This window comes from Xiphias gladius, chromosome 5, assembly GCF_016859285.1.
Source record: "Xiphias gladius isolate SHS-SW01 ecotype Sanya breed wild chromosome 5, ASM1685928v1, whole genome shotgun sequence".
Lineage (NCBI taxonomy): Eukaryota > Metazoa > Chordata > Actinopteri > Istiophoriformes > Xiphiidae > Xiphias > Xiphias gladius.
Window position 1 is genome coordinate 21,674,497 of NC_053404.1, and position 16,445 is coordinate 21,690,941.

Consider the following 16,445-nt stretch of genomic DNA (forward strand, 5'->3'; position numbering starts at 1 on the left):
GCAGGAAGTCCCATGGGGGGTTCTTTTCCTGCCCGATAATGATCCGTTCAGAGTAAAATGGTGAATTTAAATGTTACATATTGAGGAAAGTCGGCCGTTCGAGCAGCGGTGTCGAATAAAATAAATGTTAATTCTGCTTTTCCGACCAGGCCAAAAGCTCCGCCACACCTACCGGCCAGAGTCTCCTGCGCATGCCCGGTAGGAAACGTAACGGAAGCTGCACGGCGGCGCACACAGCCTGGCCGTCTGACCGACGCTGAATGAGAGCGCACTGATTTTGACTTCGAAATGATGAAATTTCTACCCAAACTGCTGCTGCTGGCGCTGCTGGCCTTCCCGGCGACTGTCCTAATCAAAGGTAGGTCTGTGATGAGGCTTCTCGCGGCGAAGAAAGAACAGGACCAGTGTTTAAATAGCTAGTTGACGTTTACGTGCTAATGTTAGCAGCTAACTAGTCGCTGTGGGAAAAAAAAGGCCGTTCCTCTTTTGACATGTGCTAGCTGAAAGTAACTGGATATAACAATTAGTTGCTTCTTCACAATTTCGTGGCAAATTGCAACTCCGCCGAAGCGTGTCCTCGACGTGAAAGCCTCGTTTTCGCCATGTGTGGTTCAGTGTTAGCTGCATGTGTACAGTCAATCCACCTGTTTAGACTGACGTGTCCTTACTGTCTGCCTGCTAGCCGTTAGCCGGGTAAGCTAAGTGGCTCTGCTAACGCGCTAACTGTCACTCAGCAGCTTGCTGGGACACGTAACAAGTTAAACTCCTTTTTAATGAAGTCTAAACTAATTGGTAACTACATATAATGCCGACAGCAATCAATACGGTGTGGTCTCATTGTGTAGTGGTGTGTGTGTGTGTGTGGCTGAAGGAAAGGGTACATGCAGCCCTCGAAATATCTTAAAGCATTTGCATTTGGAATTTTTCTCCAAAGAAACCCAAAAAAGGATCTTTTAAAAAATATATATATATTTTATTTTAAAAGTATAACATTATATTTGGTAGGCCCTTCAGAAATCCTGGAAGGGGGCTACTGAAGCTGATGTTTAAGAGATTGTGTAATGTTGGCTGTGATTTTTAGCCTGTGGGCTAGTTGCTCTGGGAACAGACAGGTCTGGTCTTGGGCTTTCACATTTAAAAAGCTGAGATTTGTCAAATTCTAATTATTTCAGTTTCACAGCTTTATAGTCAAACAACCTCAGGGGGGGGTTGTAGGGGGAGATTATACCTTTTATGAGTACTCCTATTGGAGCTATAGTTTGTCTTATACGTATTTTTTGATCCTAAGGAGCATTGCTGTAAATGTTCAAACCTATATGACTGAAAGGTTTTAATAAAACCACATATAATGAGCAAAATGTGTATAAAAAGACACACCATGCTTCTGTAATTTTATAACTAATTGAACTGTGCAGTAGGAGCGGCCAATATAGACAAAGTGTATTAAACAAAGTACATTTTAATTTTAGAAAATCAATTGAGGATGTTAAATGATAAAAGAACCAGGCACGTACGTCATTTTCTTTGCTGATGCAGTGAATTATATACCTGAAAAATGAGGGTATTTTATAACATTGATGTAAAAGTCTTAAAAATCCAATATTACTGTAAAGCAATCCTGTTTATTGATTTGCAGCACTTCCCCACTAGCAGTCCCACTGTTTCCAAAGATATCATTCAAACTCAGTTTCCAGTTTATTAGGTACACCGGGCTAAAACTACTGCGGTGTGATCCAGCTAGCCCTGCAGTCTGACTCCACAAAGTTTATGATGTTGGTTTTTATTTTTGAAACTGTTTCAGAGTGGTGTTGATACAACTCTCGAGCAGAGGCTGTAATTTGGGCTGCTTTCTAATTGTATTGCTTTTTACCGAGAGGGCTTTCAAATATTTAAACGGACCTGAAGCCCAAGATGAAGAGGTATCTGTACTTCCCTTCATCTTTTTTCCTATGAAGGAGGAGGCAAGTGACTCTGAAAGGCTACAATGAGTGGTCTTTTCAATTCTTTTTACCCTTAACGTTTGAACTCCCGAGTCCCACCCCGACGTCCTGTTTCATGTGGAAAGAGGTTGAACCACAGAAGAAATTACAGCCTTGCAGTTATTTTCGTTACTTTTAATTGACTTGCTCAGTGGTTTCTTGTTTTGTGAGTGGGGGAGAGAACTGGAGGGGTGCTTGGATTAACAGAGTTATGTACCTTCTGCTGGGATTTGATATGGCAAAAATATTAAAGAGCTCTCCGGAAAAAAAAAATCAAATAGTTTCTATGGAGTCTTTACCCAAAGTTCAGTCTCACTATATTCGTCTAATAAATGTAATAAAAAGAATTTTTAGAAAGGTTGTGTTTTAACAATGTTACCCATCAGGGCCAGTGGTTAGCGCCCAGGATCTGACGGAGGATGAGGAGGCTGAGGCTGTGGAAGAAGATGTCGTGGATGATGTGACGGCTGACGACGAGGATGACGAGGCGGAAGTGGAAGATGACGATAACGCGGAATTGGTGAGTGACCGAGTGATTTCATCAGGTTTAAAATATCTCCAGATAATCAATACCATGATATGTCCTCTATCAACACATTATTGATGCCTTATTACACTGGAAAAGCCACAATTCATGGTTTTACCAAACGGCAATACTCTTGTCTCGGAGTAATTTTCTTTTTTTTTCCCTGTTATTATATTCTCTCCAAAAATATCTTTTTTGCCTTTTTAAATTCAGTAGGGCTCCAACTAACATTCATTTTCATTAATTGATGTGCAGAATATTTTTCTCAGTTAACCTGATCTAACCGGGTCTGTAAAATGTTGGATAAAAGTGAAAACATACCATCACAGTTTTCCCAAAGCCCAAAGTGACTTATTTCAATGTCTTGTTTTGTTTGACCAGTAGCCCAGAATACAAATATATTCAATATATTGTCAAAGAAGATGAAGAAAACCAGTGAATATTCACATTTGCAAAGTTAGAACATGTGAAATTTGTGCTTCACAATGATCTAGACGATGAATCGATTATCAGAATTGTTACGGAGTGATTTTCTGTTGATTAGTTTATAGCCTTATCGTTTCAGTTATGCTCAGTTCAGAGAAAACTGCATAACACAGTGAAACAAGCATAATTGAATCCTGCTTTTTGAAAAAATTATTTTACGTTTTTAGGGACATTTTCTCCCTTCAGTTATATGGATTTCAAGACATATTGTAAAAGGTCACAGGATGGTCGCAATTGATACACAACATGATAAAACCTTTTGTAATTTACACTCATCCCCACACACGTCAGTCAGTTTTCTCATTTGCATCTTGGGGCTGGTAACTAAGAATCAGCTGTTTAGTGCATAAGGCTGCGCCCATATTTTAGTCCCTACCCAGCAGTATTTCTTGTGTAGGGATTAGGGCTGATTAGTTGACAGGCAGTTCGTCAACAACCATTATAATCGAATAGTTATTTAAGTCCTTTATTAAACAACAATGCACAATATTTGCTGGTTTCAGCTTCTCAAACATGAGCCTTTCATGCATGTCTCTGTTTTGTGTCGTTATAAATGGAATATCTTTGGTTTTGGTCTCTTGGTTACCTGAAGTCACCTTAAACTGCGGTAAATAATTACGGGGATTTTTCACTTTATTTTTTTTTTTTACATTTAATAGACCGAACAATTAACCAAAAAAAACAAAAAACCCAACCCCAAAAAACAACAACCTAGATCTAGCGATAATGAAAGTAATCGTTAGTTGCAGCCTGGGAAGAGTAAGTTACAGTTCACCCTAAAAGTTTAAATACAACCCTAACTTGAAGCTTGTATGGAAAGTCGGGGAAACTAAACCTGCATGTGTCGCTGTCTAGACGGAAGAAAAAGAAGATGAAGAGGAAGAAGCGTTGGTTGGAGAGGTGAAGGCCTCCCCTAATGCTGACACCACCATCCTGTTTGTCAAAGGAGAAGGTACCTGTCTGTTTTCTGCCCTCTGTGTTCGATTCGTCTCATACCTGGTGAGCTCTTTTTGCTCTGTTGCAGTGCTGTAGTGAAAACCCTGTTTGATCCATAGCCCTTGTGTCTCTCCAGACTTCCCAGCCAACAACATCGTCAAGTTCCTGCTCGGCTTTACCAACAAGGGATCAGAGAACTTCATTGTGGAGTCCCTGGATGCTTCTTTCCGTTACCCACAGGTAAAAAAAAAAAAAATATCATTGCACGCTCCTGCTACAAAATTTGAACAGCCTCAGCCTTCTCTGGGTCTACCGCCACAAATAAAATGATGTGTTAAGGTTTATGGTTCAGCTCTAAGCGGCAAAGCATTTCCGCGCAGTCTAACCTTGTTCTGTTCGCCTCGTTCAGGATTACCAGTTCTACATCCAGAACTTCACCGCTCTCCAGCTAGGCACTGTGGTTCCTCCCAGCAGGCAGGCCACCTTTGAGTACTCCTTCATCCCCGCTGAGCCGATGGGAGGGCGGCCATTTGGACTCGTCATCAACCTCAACTACAAGGACAGCAGTGTAAGGAGGGTGGCGTTGGGCTCTTACAGGCGTCGTCAAGGACATGCCTTTGTGTTTCTGTTATCAGAGGACTGCATAGTTCTCTCCTAGTCCTAATATTGTGTGATCGCCTACCGTGGCACCATTTTGTTCATGTTCCTTTTTATTTTGCGCGTTAAACTCTTACCAGCTGCCGGGGTTCATCAGGAACTGGCTGCTTTTGTCAGATGTGTCTCATATGTTCCTTGTGGCTCTGAACGGAGACCAGCCTGGTCTGTTAAGTTTGTCAAAGACCGTGATAAGAAGGGGCAGGGTTCGTGAGTGAGCAATGTAGGGAAAGTAACCCCTATCTTCGTTTTCTTTTATCTCACCACTTCAACACTTAACCTGCTGACGTCTGACTTCTGTCTTGTCTCCACCGTCTGCTTTTTCTCTCCATTTTCTCCTCCCTTTTCTATCCCTCCTGTTTTCCCCCTTCTCTTCCCTTCCTCTGTTTTGCTGCTTTCTTTCTCTTCACCTACTTTCTCTTTTTGCCCTTCTCCTCTCCCTGATTTTCCCTCCTTTGCCTTTCTTTCTTTCTTTTCTCTTCCTCTCTGCAGGGAAACATTTTCCAGGATGCAGTGTTCAACCAGACAGTCACCATCACTGAGAGAGAAGACGGACTGGACGGAGAGACGTGAGTGATTGCATCAACTTTCACTGGCTTTCTGCTTGTCTGCTCATTTGTTTCCGTGGTGCTGATGAGTTGTTCTTCTTCCTTGGCTTTGGTCCTTTTCACTCTTGTTTATTCACCCTGTTGTTCTCCCTCCTCCTCCTCACAGGATCTTCATGTACGTCTTCCTGTCAGGCCTCGGGCTGCTGGTCATCGTTGGCCTTCACCAGCTGCTGGAGTCGAGAAAGGTACGGTCGTAGTATTAGGTTTATTATCTGGGGGGGGTCTCAATGCTTTGATGAGTCAGGTTTGAACATGTTTCAAACAAGTGGGTAATTGTTTGATTGGTTTTAAAATAAGATATGTAGCGCTGAAATTATTAGTCAATTAATAATTAATTTTTTCAGATTAGATTGCACATTTTGAGTTATTGTTAAGGAAAAATACCAAACAGTCATTGGCTGCTGGGTGTCTGTACATTGCCGCGATCATCGCCAGTGAGGGGTGATTGAAACAAAAGTGGCAGAGCAGACTGATTTACTAAAAGATGCATTACAGCTGAAATGTACATTATACTCAGTCGACCGTGACAAAAGGGAAACGCTGTGGAACGGCTGCCTTTGCATCAAGAGCAAGCAGCGGAAACACCGAATTTACATGCCTGGCTTCTTACTCTGTGTGTCTGTCTCTGTGTGTGTGTGTTTTTGCGTGTCATTGTGTACAGAGGAGGCGTCCAGCTCCGAAGGTGGAAATGGGAACTTCGAGCCACAACGACGTCGACCTGAGCTGGATCCCTCAGGAAACACTCAACCAGATCAGTACGTACACTTCACGTCCTGCGCTCAACTCACCTGTCACAGCTTCTCTGCCGACGGTTCTCGCGCACTTCTATTCCATTTAAACCACAGGCAGACGAGATGCTGCATTTCTGTGAAATGGGAGGTCCCACGAGTCTGTCCCAGCCCGAGCAGTGTGTGTCGGAACGGTTCCCGATCATAGACTACGAATCTCACGTTAGAGTGTACCTCGTCTTTCAACTCCATTGGTGGTTTTGCATATAGTGTCGTATTTATCACAAGCGCCGAACTGAAAAATGGATTCTGTAACATAGCCGGGCATTTTTAGATTGTTTAATGTTTCTGTACCGTCCAGGCAGCCGGTGGTTTCACTTCACTATGAAAGTCGACTTTCAGTGATTCAAACCCCAAAGTCTTAAACGTGATTGTAGTCGGGTGGAGAGTTTGATTTTGACTGGACATCTTTCTATGTGGTAGGGCTGGATATTGAACTTCAATACCTACTGAGTAATGATACAAATGTGCCTGTCTACTTATTGGGATCTCATATTTTCAGAGCCCCAAAATCCTGGAAGATAATTTTTTAGAAAAATTTAGAAATGTTTATCTATCTCTCTATATTTATTCATTCCAAATGATTAAAAAGAGATGCATTTTCTGCAGACAAGTTATTATCTTGTTTGCACACATTGACGTCTTGTGGGAGCAAGATAATAAATATTTACTGATCTCAGTTGGGAAACTTTTCTAACTTTAGCCAGTATTTTATTTCGGAAAAGTACTTGACTTTAATGTTTTCTAAAAACATGAAAACATGTTTATATTCCCCAAACTAAGGGGGGGGGGGGGGGGGGGGGGTATAGCTTTGGTATTTGGTATTTGGTCTGGCACAAACGAGATTTAAATGTCAGCGGCCAAAAAGCATCACGACCACAAGCAAAGTTGTCAGAAAATGAAAATGACCAACTGGAAAATCAAAACAGTTAGCAAACAATATGAATGTCTAAATGCCAGTTGGCAGCTTTTTGCATTAAAAAGGCTTTAAAAATAACGAGAGACGGATGTTAGCCCTCATTCCAAACACTGGAACTCCCACCACACCCTTCGATGTTTGTTTCCTCACTGAATCGGCTGATGTGCATGTGCAGGTGTATCTGTTCTCTTCCTGCTTCAGCTGTTTTTCTGAGTTAACTTTAACCTTCACTGTGCATGAGAAGCACTCACCTTCTTCTTTCTTTTTCTCTCTCTTCCTTCCTCGCTGTCACGCTTTCCTGCGTCTTCAGTGCAGAGTCGCAGAGGTGAGGTCTGCTTCATGTCGTGTGTGTGTGTGTGTGTCGGTATCACAGAGCTTTCTGGACTCTTTTTACTTTTACCAAAGTCTAAACGCAGTGCTGCTGTTGGACCCTTTATTCTCAGATGAATGATGGACTCAATGTGTAATGCTTGACTTTTGGAAATTAGCCCCCCCCCCCCCGAAAGGGTACAGATGCTCTGCTCTATCAAAGTCTTTCAAATTTCTCTCCCATCCCACTCAATACACATCACCACATATATTCATCCATGTTGGTTAAAATGAAGGTAGTCATGTGGGTTGGAGGCATGAAATCCGTCCAGTGGCTTAAAGGACAGGTTCGCAATTTTCAGTTTTTCAAGTCTGTCACTCAAAAAGTGATTCAGGTGCCCGTATGAACATTGAAACGGCCTTTTCTTGCCGTAACCATTCCCCCAGTTAATACTGGCCATATAGAGATCCTCTCCCGATGGGAGCTTCAGCCATCCCAGTGAGATGAACCAAGTGGCTGTCTTCTAAAGTTACAGTCTTTTCAGCACAAAATTCTCTTTGTGACTACGCTTTTTCCGGAGAAAAACTAAGAGGGAATTTTATACTGAAAAGATTGTAACTTTTGAAGATACCCACTTGATTACATTAACACGTTTTTGCACCAAGCGAAGGCTGTAGATTTTGCCTGCCATCACTCACACACTGAAAGCCCATGAAGAAGAGATGTTTTAATGGCCACTAGGAACAGGAGGAACGATTTAACCAGGCGAAGCCTTTTTCTCAATGTTCATACGTGCACCTGAGGCTTGAAAAATCGTGACCCTATTCTTCAAATAAACATATTCGGCCTCTGTTTTGAGGAAAAGCATTCGGAGCATCTCTACCTCACATGGCTATGAAATAGTTTTAAGACAGTATGATGTTCGTTTTCAGTTTTAACATTTGCTTTGAAGCCGCTGCACAGGTGATTTCACTGATTTATCCTGATTAGATCTCTGCTCAGGACTCTTTGCTTTTTTTTTTTTTTTTGGTTTGGTTTTTGCATCTGCTACAGTATTTGCATCTTACATTTGGTAATTTTTTTTTTTCTACAACACATAAACAAACAGTTTTGATACAGATCCCTTAGATTTTTGGTTTGTTTGTTTTTTTTTTTTTTTTTAGTTAAAGAATTGTGACCCAGTTATGCATGGAATGGATTAAAAAAAAAAAAAAAAGTGTTCAGTGCTCTCTGGTGGACAAACTATAATGTTGACACTGTTTCTAAATTCCCCTCAAACCCAGTTGGGCAAAATTTCTTTTCCGCAGTTTTTCCAGTTGCCAACTGACACGTACACCAATACGATACACCCCTCGAAAAACCAATCGATCTAGCTCTGGTTGGAATCACTTTACCCCGTGTTTCTGTTTATTTTCTGACAAGTACAGCAGGTTGATCCATGGAGCCGTACCATGTTTCTGCAGCACCGATAGCACCGGGCGACATCCAGCCCTGTGTAATAACAATTTCTGAGGTTGAATCCAGGGCAGATCTGTCATTCAGCGTCCATAACTTGACAAGTTTACAGCACAAATTACGGCTTTACTTTGATGAGGACATGCCATTTATCTTGTGGACACTAAATTATTAAAAATCCTCCCCCTGTAATGAAAACTGAATGGTCGCAGTGGAGTCTCTGTAGGAAGGTTTTCATGGGTTTTTTTCGTCCCTGCATTCACAATTTTTTTTTTTTTTCACCACACTCAGACTTCATGAAGAACAGTGAATCAAATGTAACCTCATTCTAAGAAAGTGAAACTAATGGTGTTTGAATGTGACAGAATCTAGTCTTCGCGTCTCAGTGGTCAGAGGTGCCTTTGCTAGTTCAAATCTCACTCGGTGTCTTCATTCTCTCTCCAGACAAAGCATCTCCAAGAAGATCTCCTCGCAAAAGGAGCCAGAAACGCTCGGCCGGCTCGGACGAGTGACGGGCGCCCGAATCCAACGGCGACAAATCTTCACCCGCCCGTCTACGTAAGAGGAGGAGGGAGGGGGGGGGCTGTGAGCGCCGCATGGAGCGCACTCTGCCCTCGCTACTGAGAAACTTTGACCAGTGCCAAGCAATGGCTGGCTCTCTAAATTCAGCTTAAAAACTGTTGAGAAAACACACACACACACACACACACCCCACACACACACACAGCCCTTCTTGTTTAATGATTTCTGTTTTCTGAAGCTTTCGCACGAGGGAGAGAAGTGAAAAGGATCGTCCTTAAACAGGTGTGTTGGGCTTATAAGGCACAAGAGGACTTTTTTTTTTCTAAGGTTGTTGGTTTTCTTTCAAGATTACATTTGTTTGTTAAAGCCTCCAGAAGAAAACTGCTGATATTATCATTGCAAGACACTTTTGATTGTGTTTTATTTTTATTTTATTTTTTTGTATGTTTTTTTTTTTTTTTTTTTTTAATTGCCTGCCACTTTGGTGTAGGGCTGAAACAACTAGTGGATTAATCGATCTAAAGAAAATGAAGTGGCAACAATCTTTGTCATTTTTCAAGGAGAACCGCCAAAATTTTGAATCAAGGTGGTTTTTCACCGTCTTCTACGTTTTGTAGACCATAATAGATGAAAGGACAATGTATTTTTCAGATTAACTGATTATGAAACTACTAGTTGCAGCCCTACTCTGGTGTGTAACGGAGCCACGATAACACGTGCAGTTTTGTTTTGAATTTTTTTCAGTGTAGTTTTGCATTAATAGATTCTGTCTGCACATTTTGGATTTTGTACTGTGTGTTCGCTCTCTTCCGGCTGCGCCGTCCCTCTCTTTCTGTCCTTCCTCTGCTCATTTCACTGCACAGATCCTGGGGAGAGTCCGATCCCAGTGCCCGCTATCGCAGATTCACACACTACCCGTGGCTCGTTCTCAAAAAGTCTGTCAGGGCCCAGTGCCGTCCCGAGCCCCTTTTGTGCAAGGACACTGTCTTGCAGACTGCTTGAGGGAACAACGGTGTTCGTTCAGGACTTGGGGATGAAATGGGCGGCTATAATAAAGGAAATGTGAATTAAACACAGAAAGGAGCTTGCAAAAACATGAACAGTCGATGGCAATCGTGCGTAGCTTTTTTTTTTTTTTTTTTTTTGTCTGTGTTTTCTGCGATGGCATGGCCATGCTTTCTGAAAATGTTGTGACCTAACATCATCGCTGTTTGGTACTGCAGGGCATCATTCAACATCTGCGGGACACCGGGAGGTCAGACGCAGCATAGCTCTGGCATCCAAGTGGTTTGAGTCGTTTGAAATCCGTTGTTGAGCCACTGTCGACAAAAATGGACACTGTCTTGCTTCTCAGATATTCAGAAATTGTTTAAGACTTATTGATTTGGGGTTTTTTTTTTTTTTCTCCAAACATTTGGATATCACAGTTAGGAATGAAACCGTACAGCTGAATTGATTAATTGATCAGTGAAACCATACTTGTCATCCAGCCGCGAACCGTCAGATCTGTGGACGTGAAATAAGAGCGGAGCGAGGAGCCTGACGCAAACCGCGACACCCAGAAGTCCCCGATCGAGTGTGAAGGTCGTATCTGTGCTCGTGTAGATGCTTTGGGTCTGTATTAGGTAACCGGCTGATGAGTTTGGGTTTCTCTCCCTAAAGAGCAGCAAGACTTGAAATTCGTCGTCTTTAAACCCCTGACGCTTGATCGATTTCTACTTTTCTCTACTGTAAATTTCTTCAGTTCTTCTCTCCTCCAAGCAGCTTGGGCAAAATCAGAAAAAAAAAAACAAATAATTTACCGAACAATTCATTTGAGTCTTTGTTTTCTTTGCTCCCGTTGGTTTGTAAACATGTCGAACCGGCCGAAGCACCGGTGTAGATACCTGCTGTGATGGATGCTGATGTGAGCGCAGAATTACCGAGCTAATTTATTTGAGTGACGGGTTTGGGCTTAAACTGCGGGTGGGCGGGGGATTGAGGAGGGGTGGGTACCCTACCTCTCTGTTTGACCACTAGGGGGCGTCGCCGAGTCGCGCTGCAGGGCTTGAGTGTCGGTTTGCGGCCCCTGTACTGCCGAGTAAAGCCTTGCGGTCCTGCGCGCAACCGACCTCCGGGTTCTGCACGATGGACCCTGAAATTCTGCGGCGTCCTTTCGTTTGCTGCCGAAAAAGCATCACCACGCCGCCGAGGCTTCTCGATACCACTCGTTAACCACAGACAGCTGAGCTCATGTGTGTTAATTTTTTTTTTTTTTTTTTTCTAAAATGACTGGGCTGACATTCATTAAACACAAGCTTATACTTTTATCTGCTTTTAAATGTGCAGGAAAATAAACTTGGACGATTTGCTGTAGGTCTGCTGCTTTCATGAGTCTTCTTCTCCTCGGAAGTGGATCGTTTAAAATGAATCTCAGCTTCGGACGGAACATGAGCAGTTTAATAGTTGCTGATGAAGGAAATCAAATGAAGCGTCGTGAGTGCAAATAGAGCTGAAATGATGGATTGATTGATGGAAAGTTAACCTGCAGCTGTTTTGACAATAGATTCATATTTAAGTCTTTTTTTTTTTAAACAAAAATGACAAACATTCAGACATGATTTTAGTTTTTCTCAAATAAGAGTATTTCCCGTTTTTCTTTGTCAGGTATGGTTAGAAATGGAATATTTTTGGATTTTGAAATGTTAGTTTGATTTAAAAAAAAAAAACATTTGAAGATTTTGGGTCATTTTTTTCACTTTTTTGACTAAACAATCAAGAAAATAATCTCCAAAGTAATTGATGATGAAAACGATCTTAGTTGCAGCTCTAGCAGCAGCTATGTATTATGGCTGTTCTGAATTTTTAAAAACTACCACTGTGCACACAGACCCTCGGTGTCGCCAGAAACCTCGAGCTGCAAGTTTGTTCTGTGGAGGTTTTGCATCACTGGGTATCAGCTCGGACTGGTCCGGCTTTATCTACCGGTCTTGGTGGCGTTGTTACTTTTTATCTTGAGTTCATTGTTGATCTTTAAAGGTTGAGAAAACAACCTCACCACAAAGTCAAGTCAAGAAAAAAAATGTTATTTATGTAGCTCAATATCACAAATTTGCCTGAAGGGGCTAAAATTCCTTTTAAAGTCATTTAGTCAAACTGATTGAGAAAAACCAAAAGTTTTAACATCTTCTCTACCGAAAATGTCGTGATGAGGATCATAAGAGCTCCGGAACAGCAACATTTATTTTAGTCTATGTTGTTTCCTAAATACACAAGTGTTTAATCAAATTGTCTTAAAGAAATGGACACAAGGAAAAGCCGAGGCCTGGTAACTAGTCCAGCAGGGGAGTCTGCTGCTGGTCTCCGGGTCCCAGGCATCTGCATCCTACATCGAACCGCTTCCATCGAGGCGCTGGTCAACGTTTCTTCTTTGGCTGCAGGAGAAATGTCCGGCTCGGGAGATTCGCTGCAGCGGCAGCTTTTATCGCATCAGCGTGTGAACCCCCGTTTCACCTCCAGATGACCGGGGATGCTGGGAGGTCACGCGGTGGACCGGGAGGCCGAGTTTACAGGCTGACGAAGGTTTCCACCTGTGACTCCGCGCCGTCTGTGGAATTCGTGGCAAAACGTTTTTTTTTTTTCCTCCCACGACGGAAGACGAACGCGTGTCTCCGTTTCTCCGAGGCAGTAAAACACAAGATACCAGGAATAAATTCAGATTTCCATTGTTTTCGTATAAGTAGCCTGCACCTGTCAAATCCAGCTTCTTGAATAAATCTGCTGTAAAATGAAGTCATCGTGTAATTTAATATCATGGGAATTTATTGTTTGATTTTTTTTAAAAACAAAAACAGTCATTTAATAACTGTGCGTAAAATAAATTGAGAGGAAACCGATTCAGTTGTTCTCTGCTTCTCTCTATTGTGCACATGCCTGTTTTTAAAATAAAATAAAAAAATAAAGATTATGATGTCTTTGACACATATTAACCGTAACTTCTACGTAATAATCACATGAAATATTCCGAAATGCAACTTCTAAAGAAAAACACTCGGTAAAGTCACAGTCGGCCCAGTGCAGTAAGACAAAGGTGCTCGCTAACCCTTCAGCGCTCGTGGCAACTTCATGGCAATGAACACGCTTCCCATAATTTAGATCAATTTGCCCACAGGACCGCTGAGCTCCTTGTTGACAGATGCAGAACGTCTGGACCAAAACTGAACACTTTATTTGTTATTGTTAACATTTACACCCGCAGAACGCAGAGGTTTCCTCCGCTGCGATGATCCATCGGGTCCAAGCTTTTGTCAGACGGTTTTCCATCCACGTGGAGGACGATGTGTATCCGTCTGCTAAAGTAGAGCGCTGACGCAGTCCCTCTTTATGTTCAGACCGTACGAGGCTGAGGTAGCGAATGGAAACACCGACTGAACCTTCAAAGTATGCTTAACCCCCCCCACGACCACCACCACCACCGCCCACCACCCATCCTATGGAGCAAACTTTGCCCGAATCGCAGGATGGGACTTGGCCGTTCTCCAGTCGGATCGAAACTCTTCCTCCTGCCAGGTGTTCTGTTGGAGTGGAGGTGGCATCGTTACAGAACTGAAACCGCGTGAAACCGCTTCGGGTTATTCCGCATGTCTGTTCAGATGTGGTGTGTGCGCGCTCTTAGTGCGATCCAGTTCACTCTGAGACGGAAAGAGCAGAATTGTGGATTTGAGGTTAAAATGCTCGTTGACAGGCTGGTACCAGGGCAGGGGGAGTGGGAAACCGTCCCTTGGGCCTCAGACCCCTAAGGGCCCTGCTGTAGGAAGTAGTTTTCTGGCCCAGTCCTGCCGCAACCCTCCTAGAAAGTACGTTTATTCGCACCACTTAGGTGTTTATCCAGTTCTGTTCTGAGCCAAGCGTGCTTCAAGTCACCGTTGACCTTTTTAATGGTAAAACCGAGGACACAACACTAAAGCACCCGGCGGGCGCGAGGTTCTTTGGCGAGAAAACTGTAGCTGGACACTGGAAATGGTGGATGTGAAAACCTTGAATGATTTCCAGAGCTGGGTAAACGTGGAGACGTGTTTTCTCCTTTTTCTTTTTCTCAATTGGATGAAATCTGGACCTTATTAACACAGAACCGTAAGAATCAAAGCCAAGAGCTGACTGACTCCGACTTCAACTTGGAGCCTTCAGTCACAAAGTAAGATCAGCTCTACACGATGGCTCATTTCGCTTTTTCCTGTAATTTCTTTTTGGGCTTCTCGCTGACTGTTTGTGAGTAGATTGATATCATTGTCAAAATGGCCCTTTGAAGCTTCCCTTTTTACCCCTGACATGTAATCATGACCCGATTATCCTCGGTAGTACAATACAATAACGGTCGACTCGCTGTTTTCTCCTGTGGTTTTAAGGTGTTTATACACCTTTTACAGTTTTATCTCCAAAGAATCTCGTGCCCGCCGGGTGCTTTAGTTTTCCAGATTTCTTCTGGCTCCAGTTTGATCCCTGAAAAATCAACCGGTCAAAAGTCACCGTTGGCCGCGCCAACAGCTTCGCCAACAGGCAACGACATACTCGGCCGTTAGGCGACAGAGGAAAGCGCTGCCTTCACATTGAACAGACACCGCTCAGCGTGTGTTGTCGGATGTCATATGTTCTGAACTGCAGTGAACATTGCAGCGTTTTCTCCTCTTTCCCTGCTGTTGTCGTGCTGCGTCTTTTCTGGTGCCTCCGACATTTCTGGTGCCTCCGAAGCTGGTTGTTATCGCCGAACCCCGGGCGTAACTGCGTGTAGTTTGTAGAGTCGAGAGTCTGCTGGCCCCACTGGCTACTGTTCGGTCCTGTTTAGAAGAAGGAAAAAAAATGGATATTTTAAGAATCCACCCCGAAGGCTAAATCCTAGACCGGGACATTGGTGAGGTAAGGATCGTGATTAAAACGGAGGAGGAGAAGGAGAAGAAGAAGTAGTAGTAGTAGAAGAAGGAGGAGGAGGAGGAGGAGGAGGAGGAGGTGAAGTAGTAGAAGGAGGAGGAGGAGGAGGAGTAGTAGTAGAAGAAGAAGGAGGAGGAGGAGTAGTAGAAGAAGGAGTAGGAGGAGGAGAAGAAGAAGTAGTAGTAGTAGAAGAAGGAGGAGGAGGAGGAGGAGGAGGTGAAGTAGTAGAAGAAGGAGGAGGAGGAGGAGGAGGTCAAGTAGTAGGAGGAGGAGGAGGAGGAGTAGAAGAAGAAGGAGGAGGAGTAGTAGAAGAAGGAGGAGGAGGAGATGGATGAGGAGAAGAAGAAGAATGAGAAGAAGACAGAAAGCAGAAGAAGAAGTAGTAGTAGTAGTAGTAGTAGTAGTAGAAGGAGGAGGAGGAGGAGAAGTAGTAGAAGGAGGAGAAGTAGTAGTAGAAGGAGGAGGAGATGGATGAGGAGAAGAAGAAGAAGAATGAGAAGAAGACAGAAAGCAGAAGAAGTAGTAGTAGTAGAAGGAGGAGGAGGAGAAGGAGAAGTAGTAGTAGTAGGAGGAGGAGGAGGAGCAGAAGAAGAAGAAGAAGTAGTAGTAGTAGTAGAAGGAGGAGTAGTAGTAGAAGAAGGAGGAGGAGGAGATGGATGAGGAGAAGAAGAAGAAGAATGAGAAGAAGACAGAAAGCAGCAGAAGAAGAAGAAGAAGAAGTAGTAGTAGTAGTAGTAGTAGTAGTAGGAGGAGGAGGAGGAGGAGTAGTAGTAGAAGAAGAAGAAGAAGAAGGAGGAGGAGGAGATGGATGAGGAGAAGAAGAAGAAGAATGAGAAGAAGACAGAAAGCAGAAGAAGAAGAAGGAGTAGTAGTAGTAGTAGAAGGAGGAGGAGGAGGAGAAGTAGTAGAAGGAGGAGCAGCAGCAGGAGCAGCAGAAGAAGATTGAGGAGCGGCAGGAGCGGTTCTCCTGCAGCGGGCTGACCGTGGAGCACACGGCTCCGCTGGGCTCTGTGTCGCAACGGAGCTGATACCGGCCCGAGCTCGTCCACAGGTGGGTAACTTCAGCCAGGCTTTGCTAGCTTGGTGCCTCCCGAATGTTTCCCGCGTCGTGAGCTCCGCTCGGAGCACAGGTGCGTTAATTTGTGACCGGGTCGAATCGAGGGAAGGAGGCGGAAAGTTACCGCCACGACCGGCCGCAGCTAAACGCTCGGCCTCGGGGCTGGGCGCCAGCTTTCTGCCCTGCATAAGACCGGACCGGGCGGCTCGGAGGGGGGAACCGAGCGAGCGGACGTCGTCCACCGGTGTCAACGGTGGCAGGCGCACCGGTCACTCGAAGCCGTAACGAGCCGCCTGACTCA

General features: G+C 43.7%; 1 protein-coding gene across 1 annotated transcript; it reads left to right on the plus strand.

Moving 5' to 3' along the window:
* Positions 1-155: 155 nt before the first annotated feature.
* ssr1 (signal sequence receptor, alpha) lies at positions 156-11,538 on the plus strand. The gene is made up of 9 exons (XM_040127109.1): positions 156-358; positions 2,366-2,499; positions 3,847-3,943; positions 4,064-4,167; positions 4,337-4,495; positions 5,074-5,150; positions 5,296-5,374; positions 5,851-5,944; positions 9,106-11,538. The coding sequence occupies exons 1-9, from the start codon at positions 289-291 to the stop codon at positions 9,171-9,173; spliced, it is 882 nt and encodes a 293-aa protein (XP_039983043.1). The 5' UTR covers positions 156-288; the 3' UTR covers positions 9,174-11,538.
* The last annotated feature ends 4,907 nt before the right edge of the window (positions 11,539-16,445 follow it).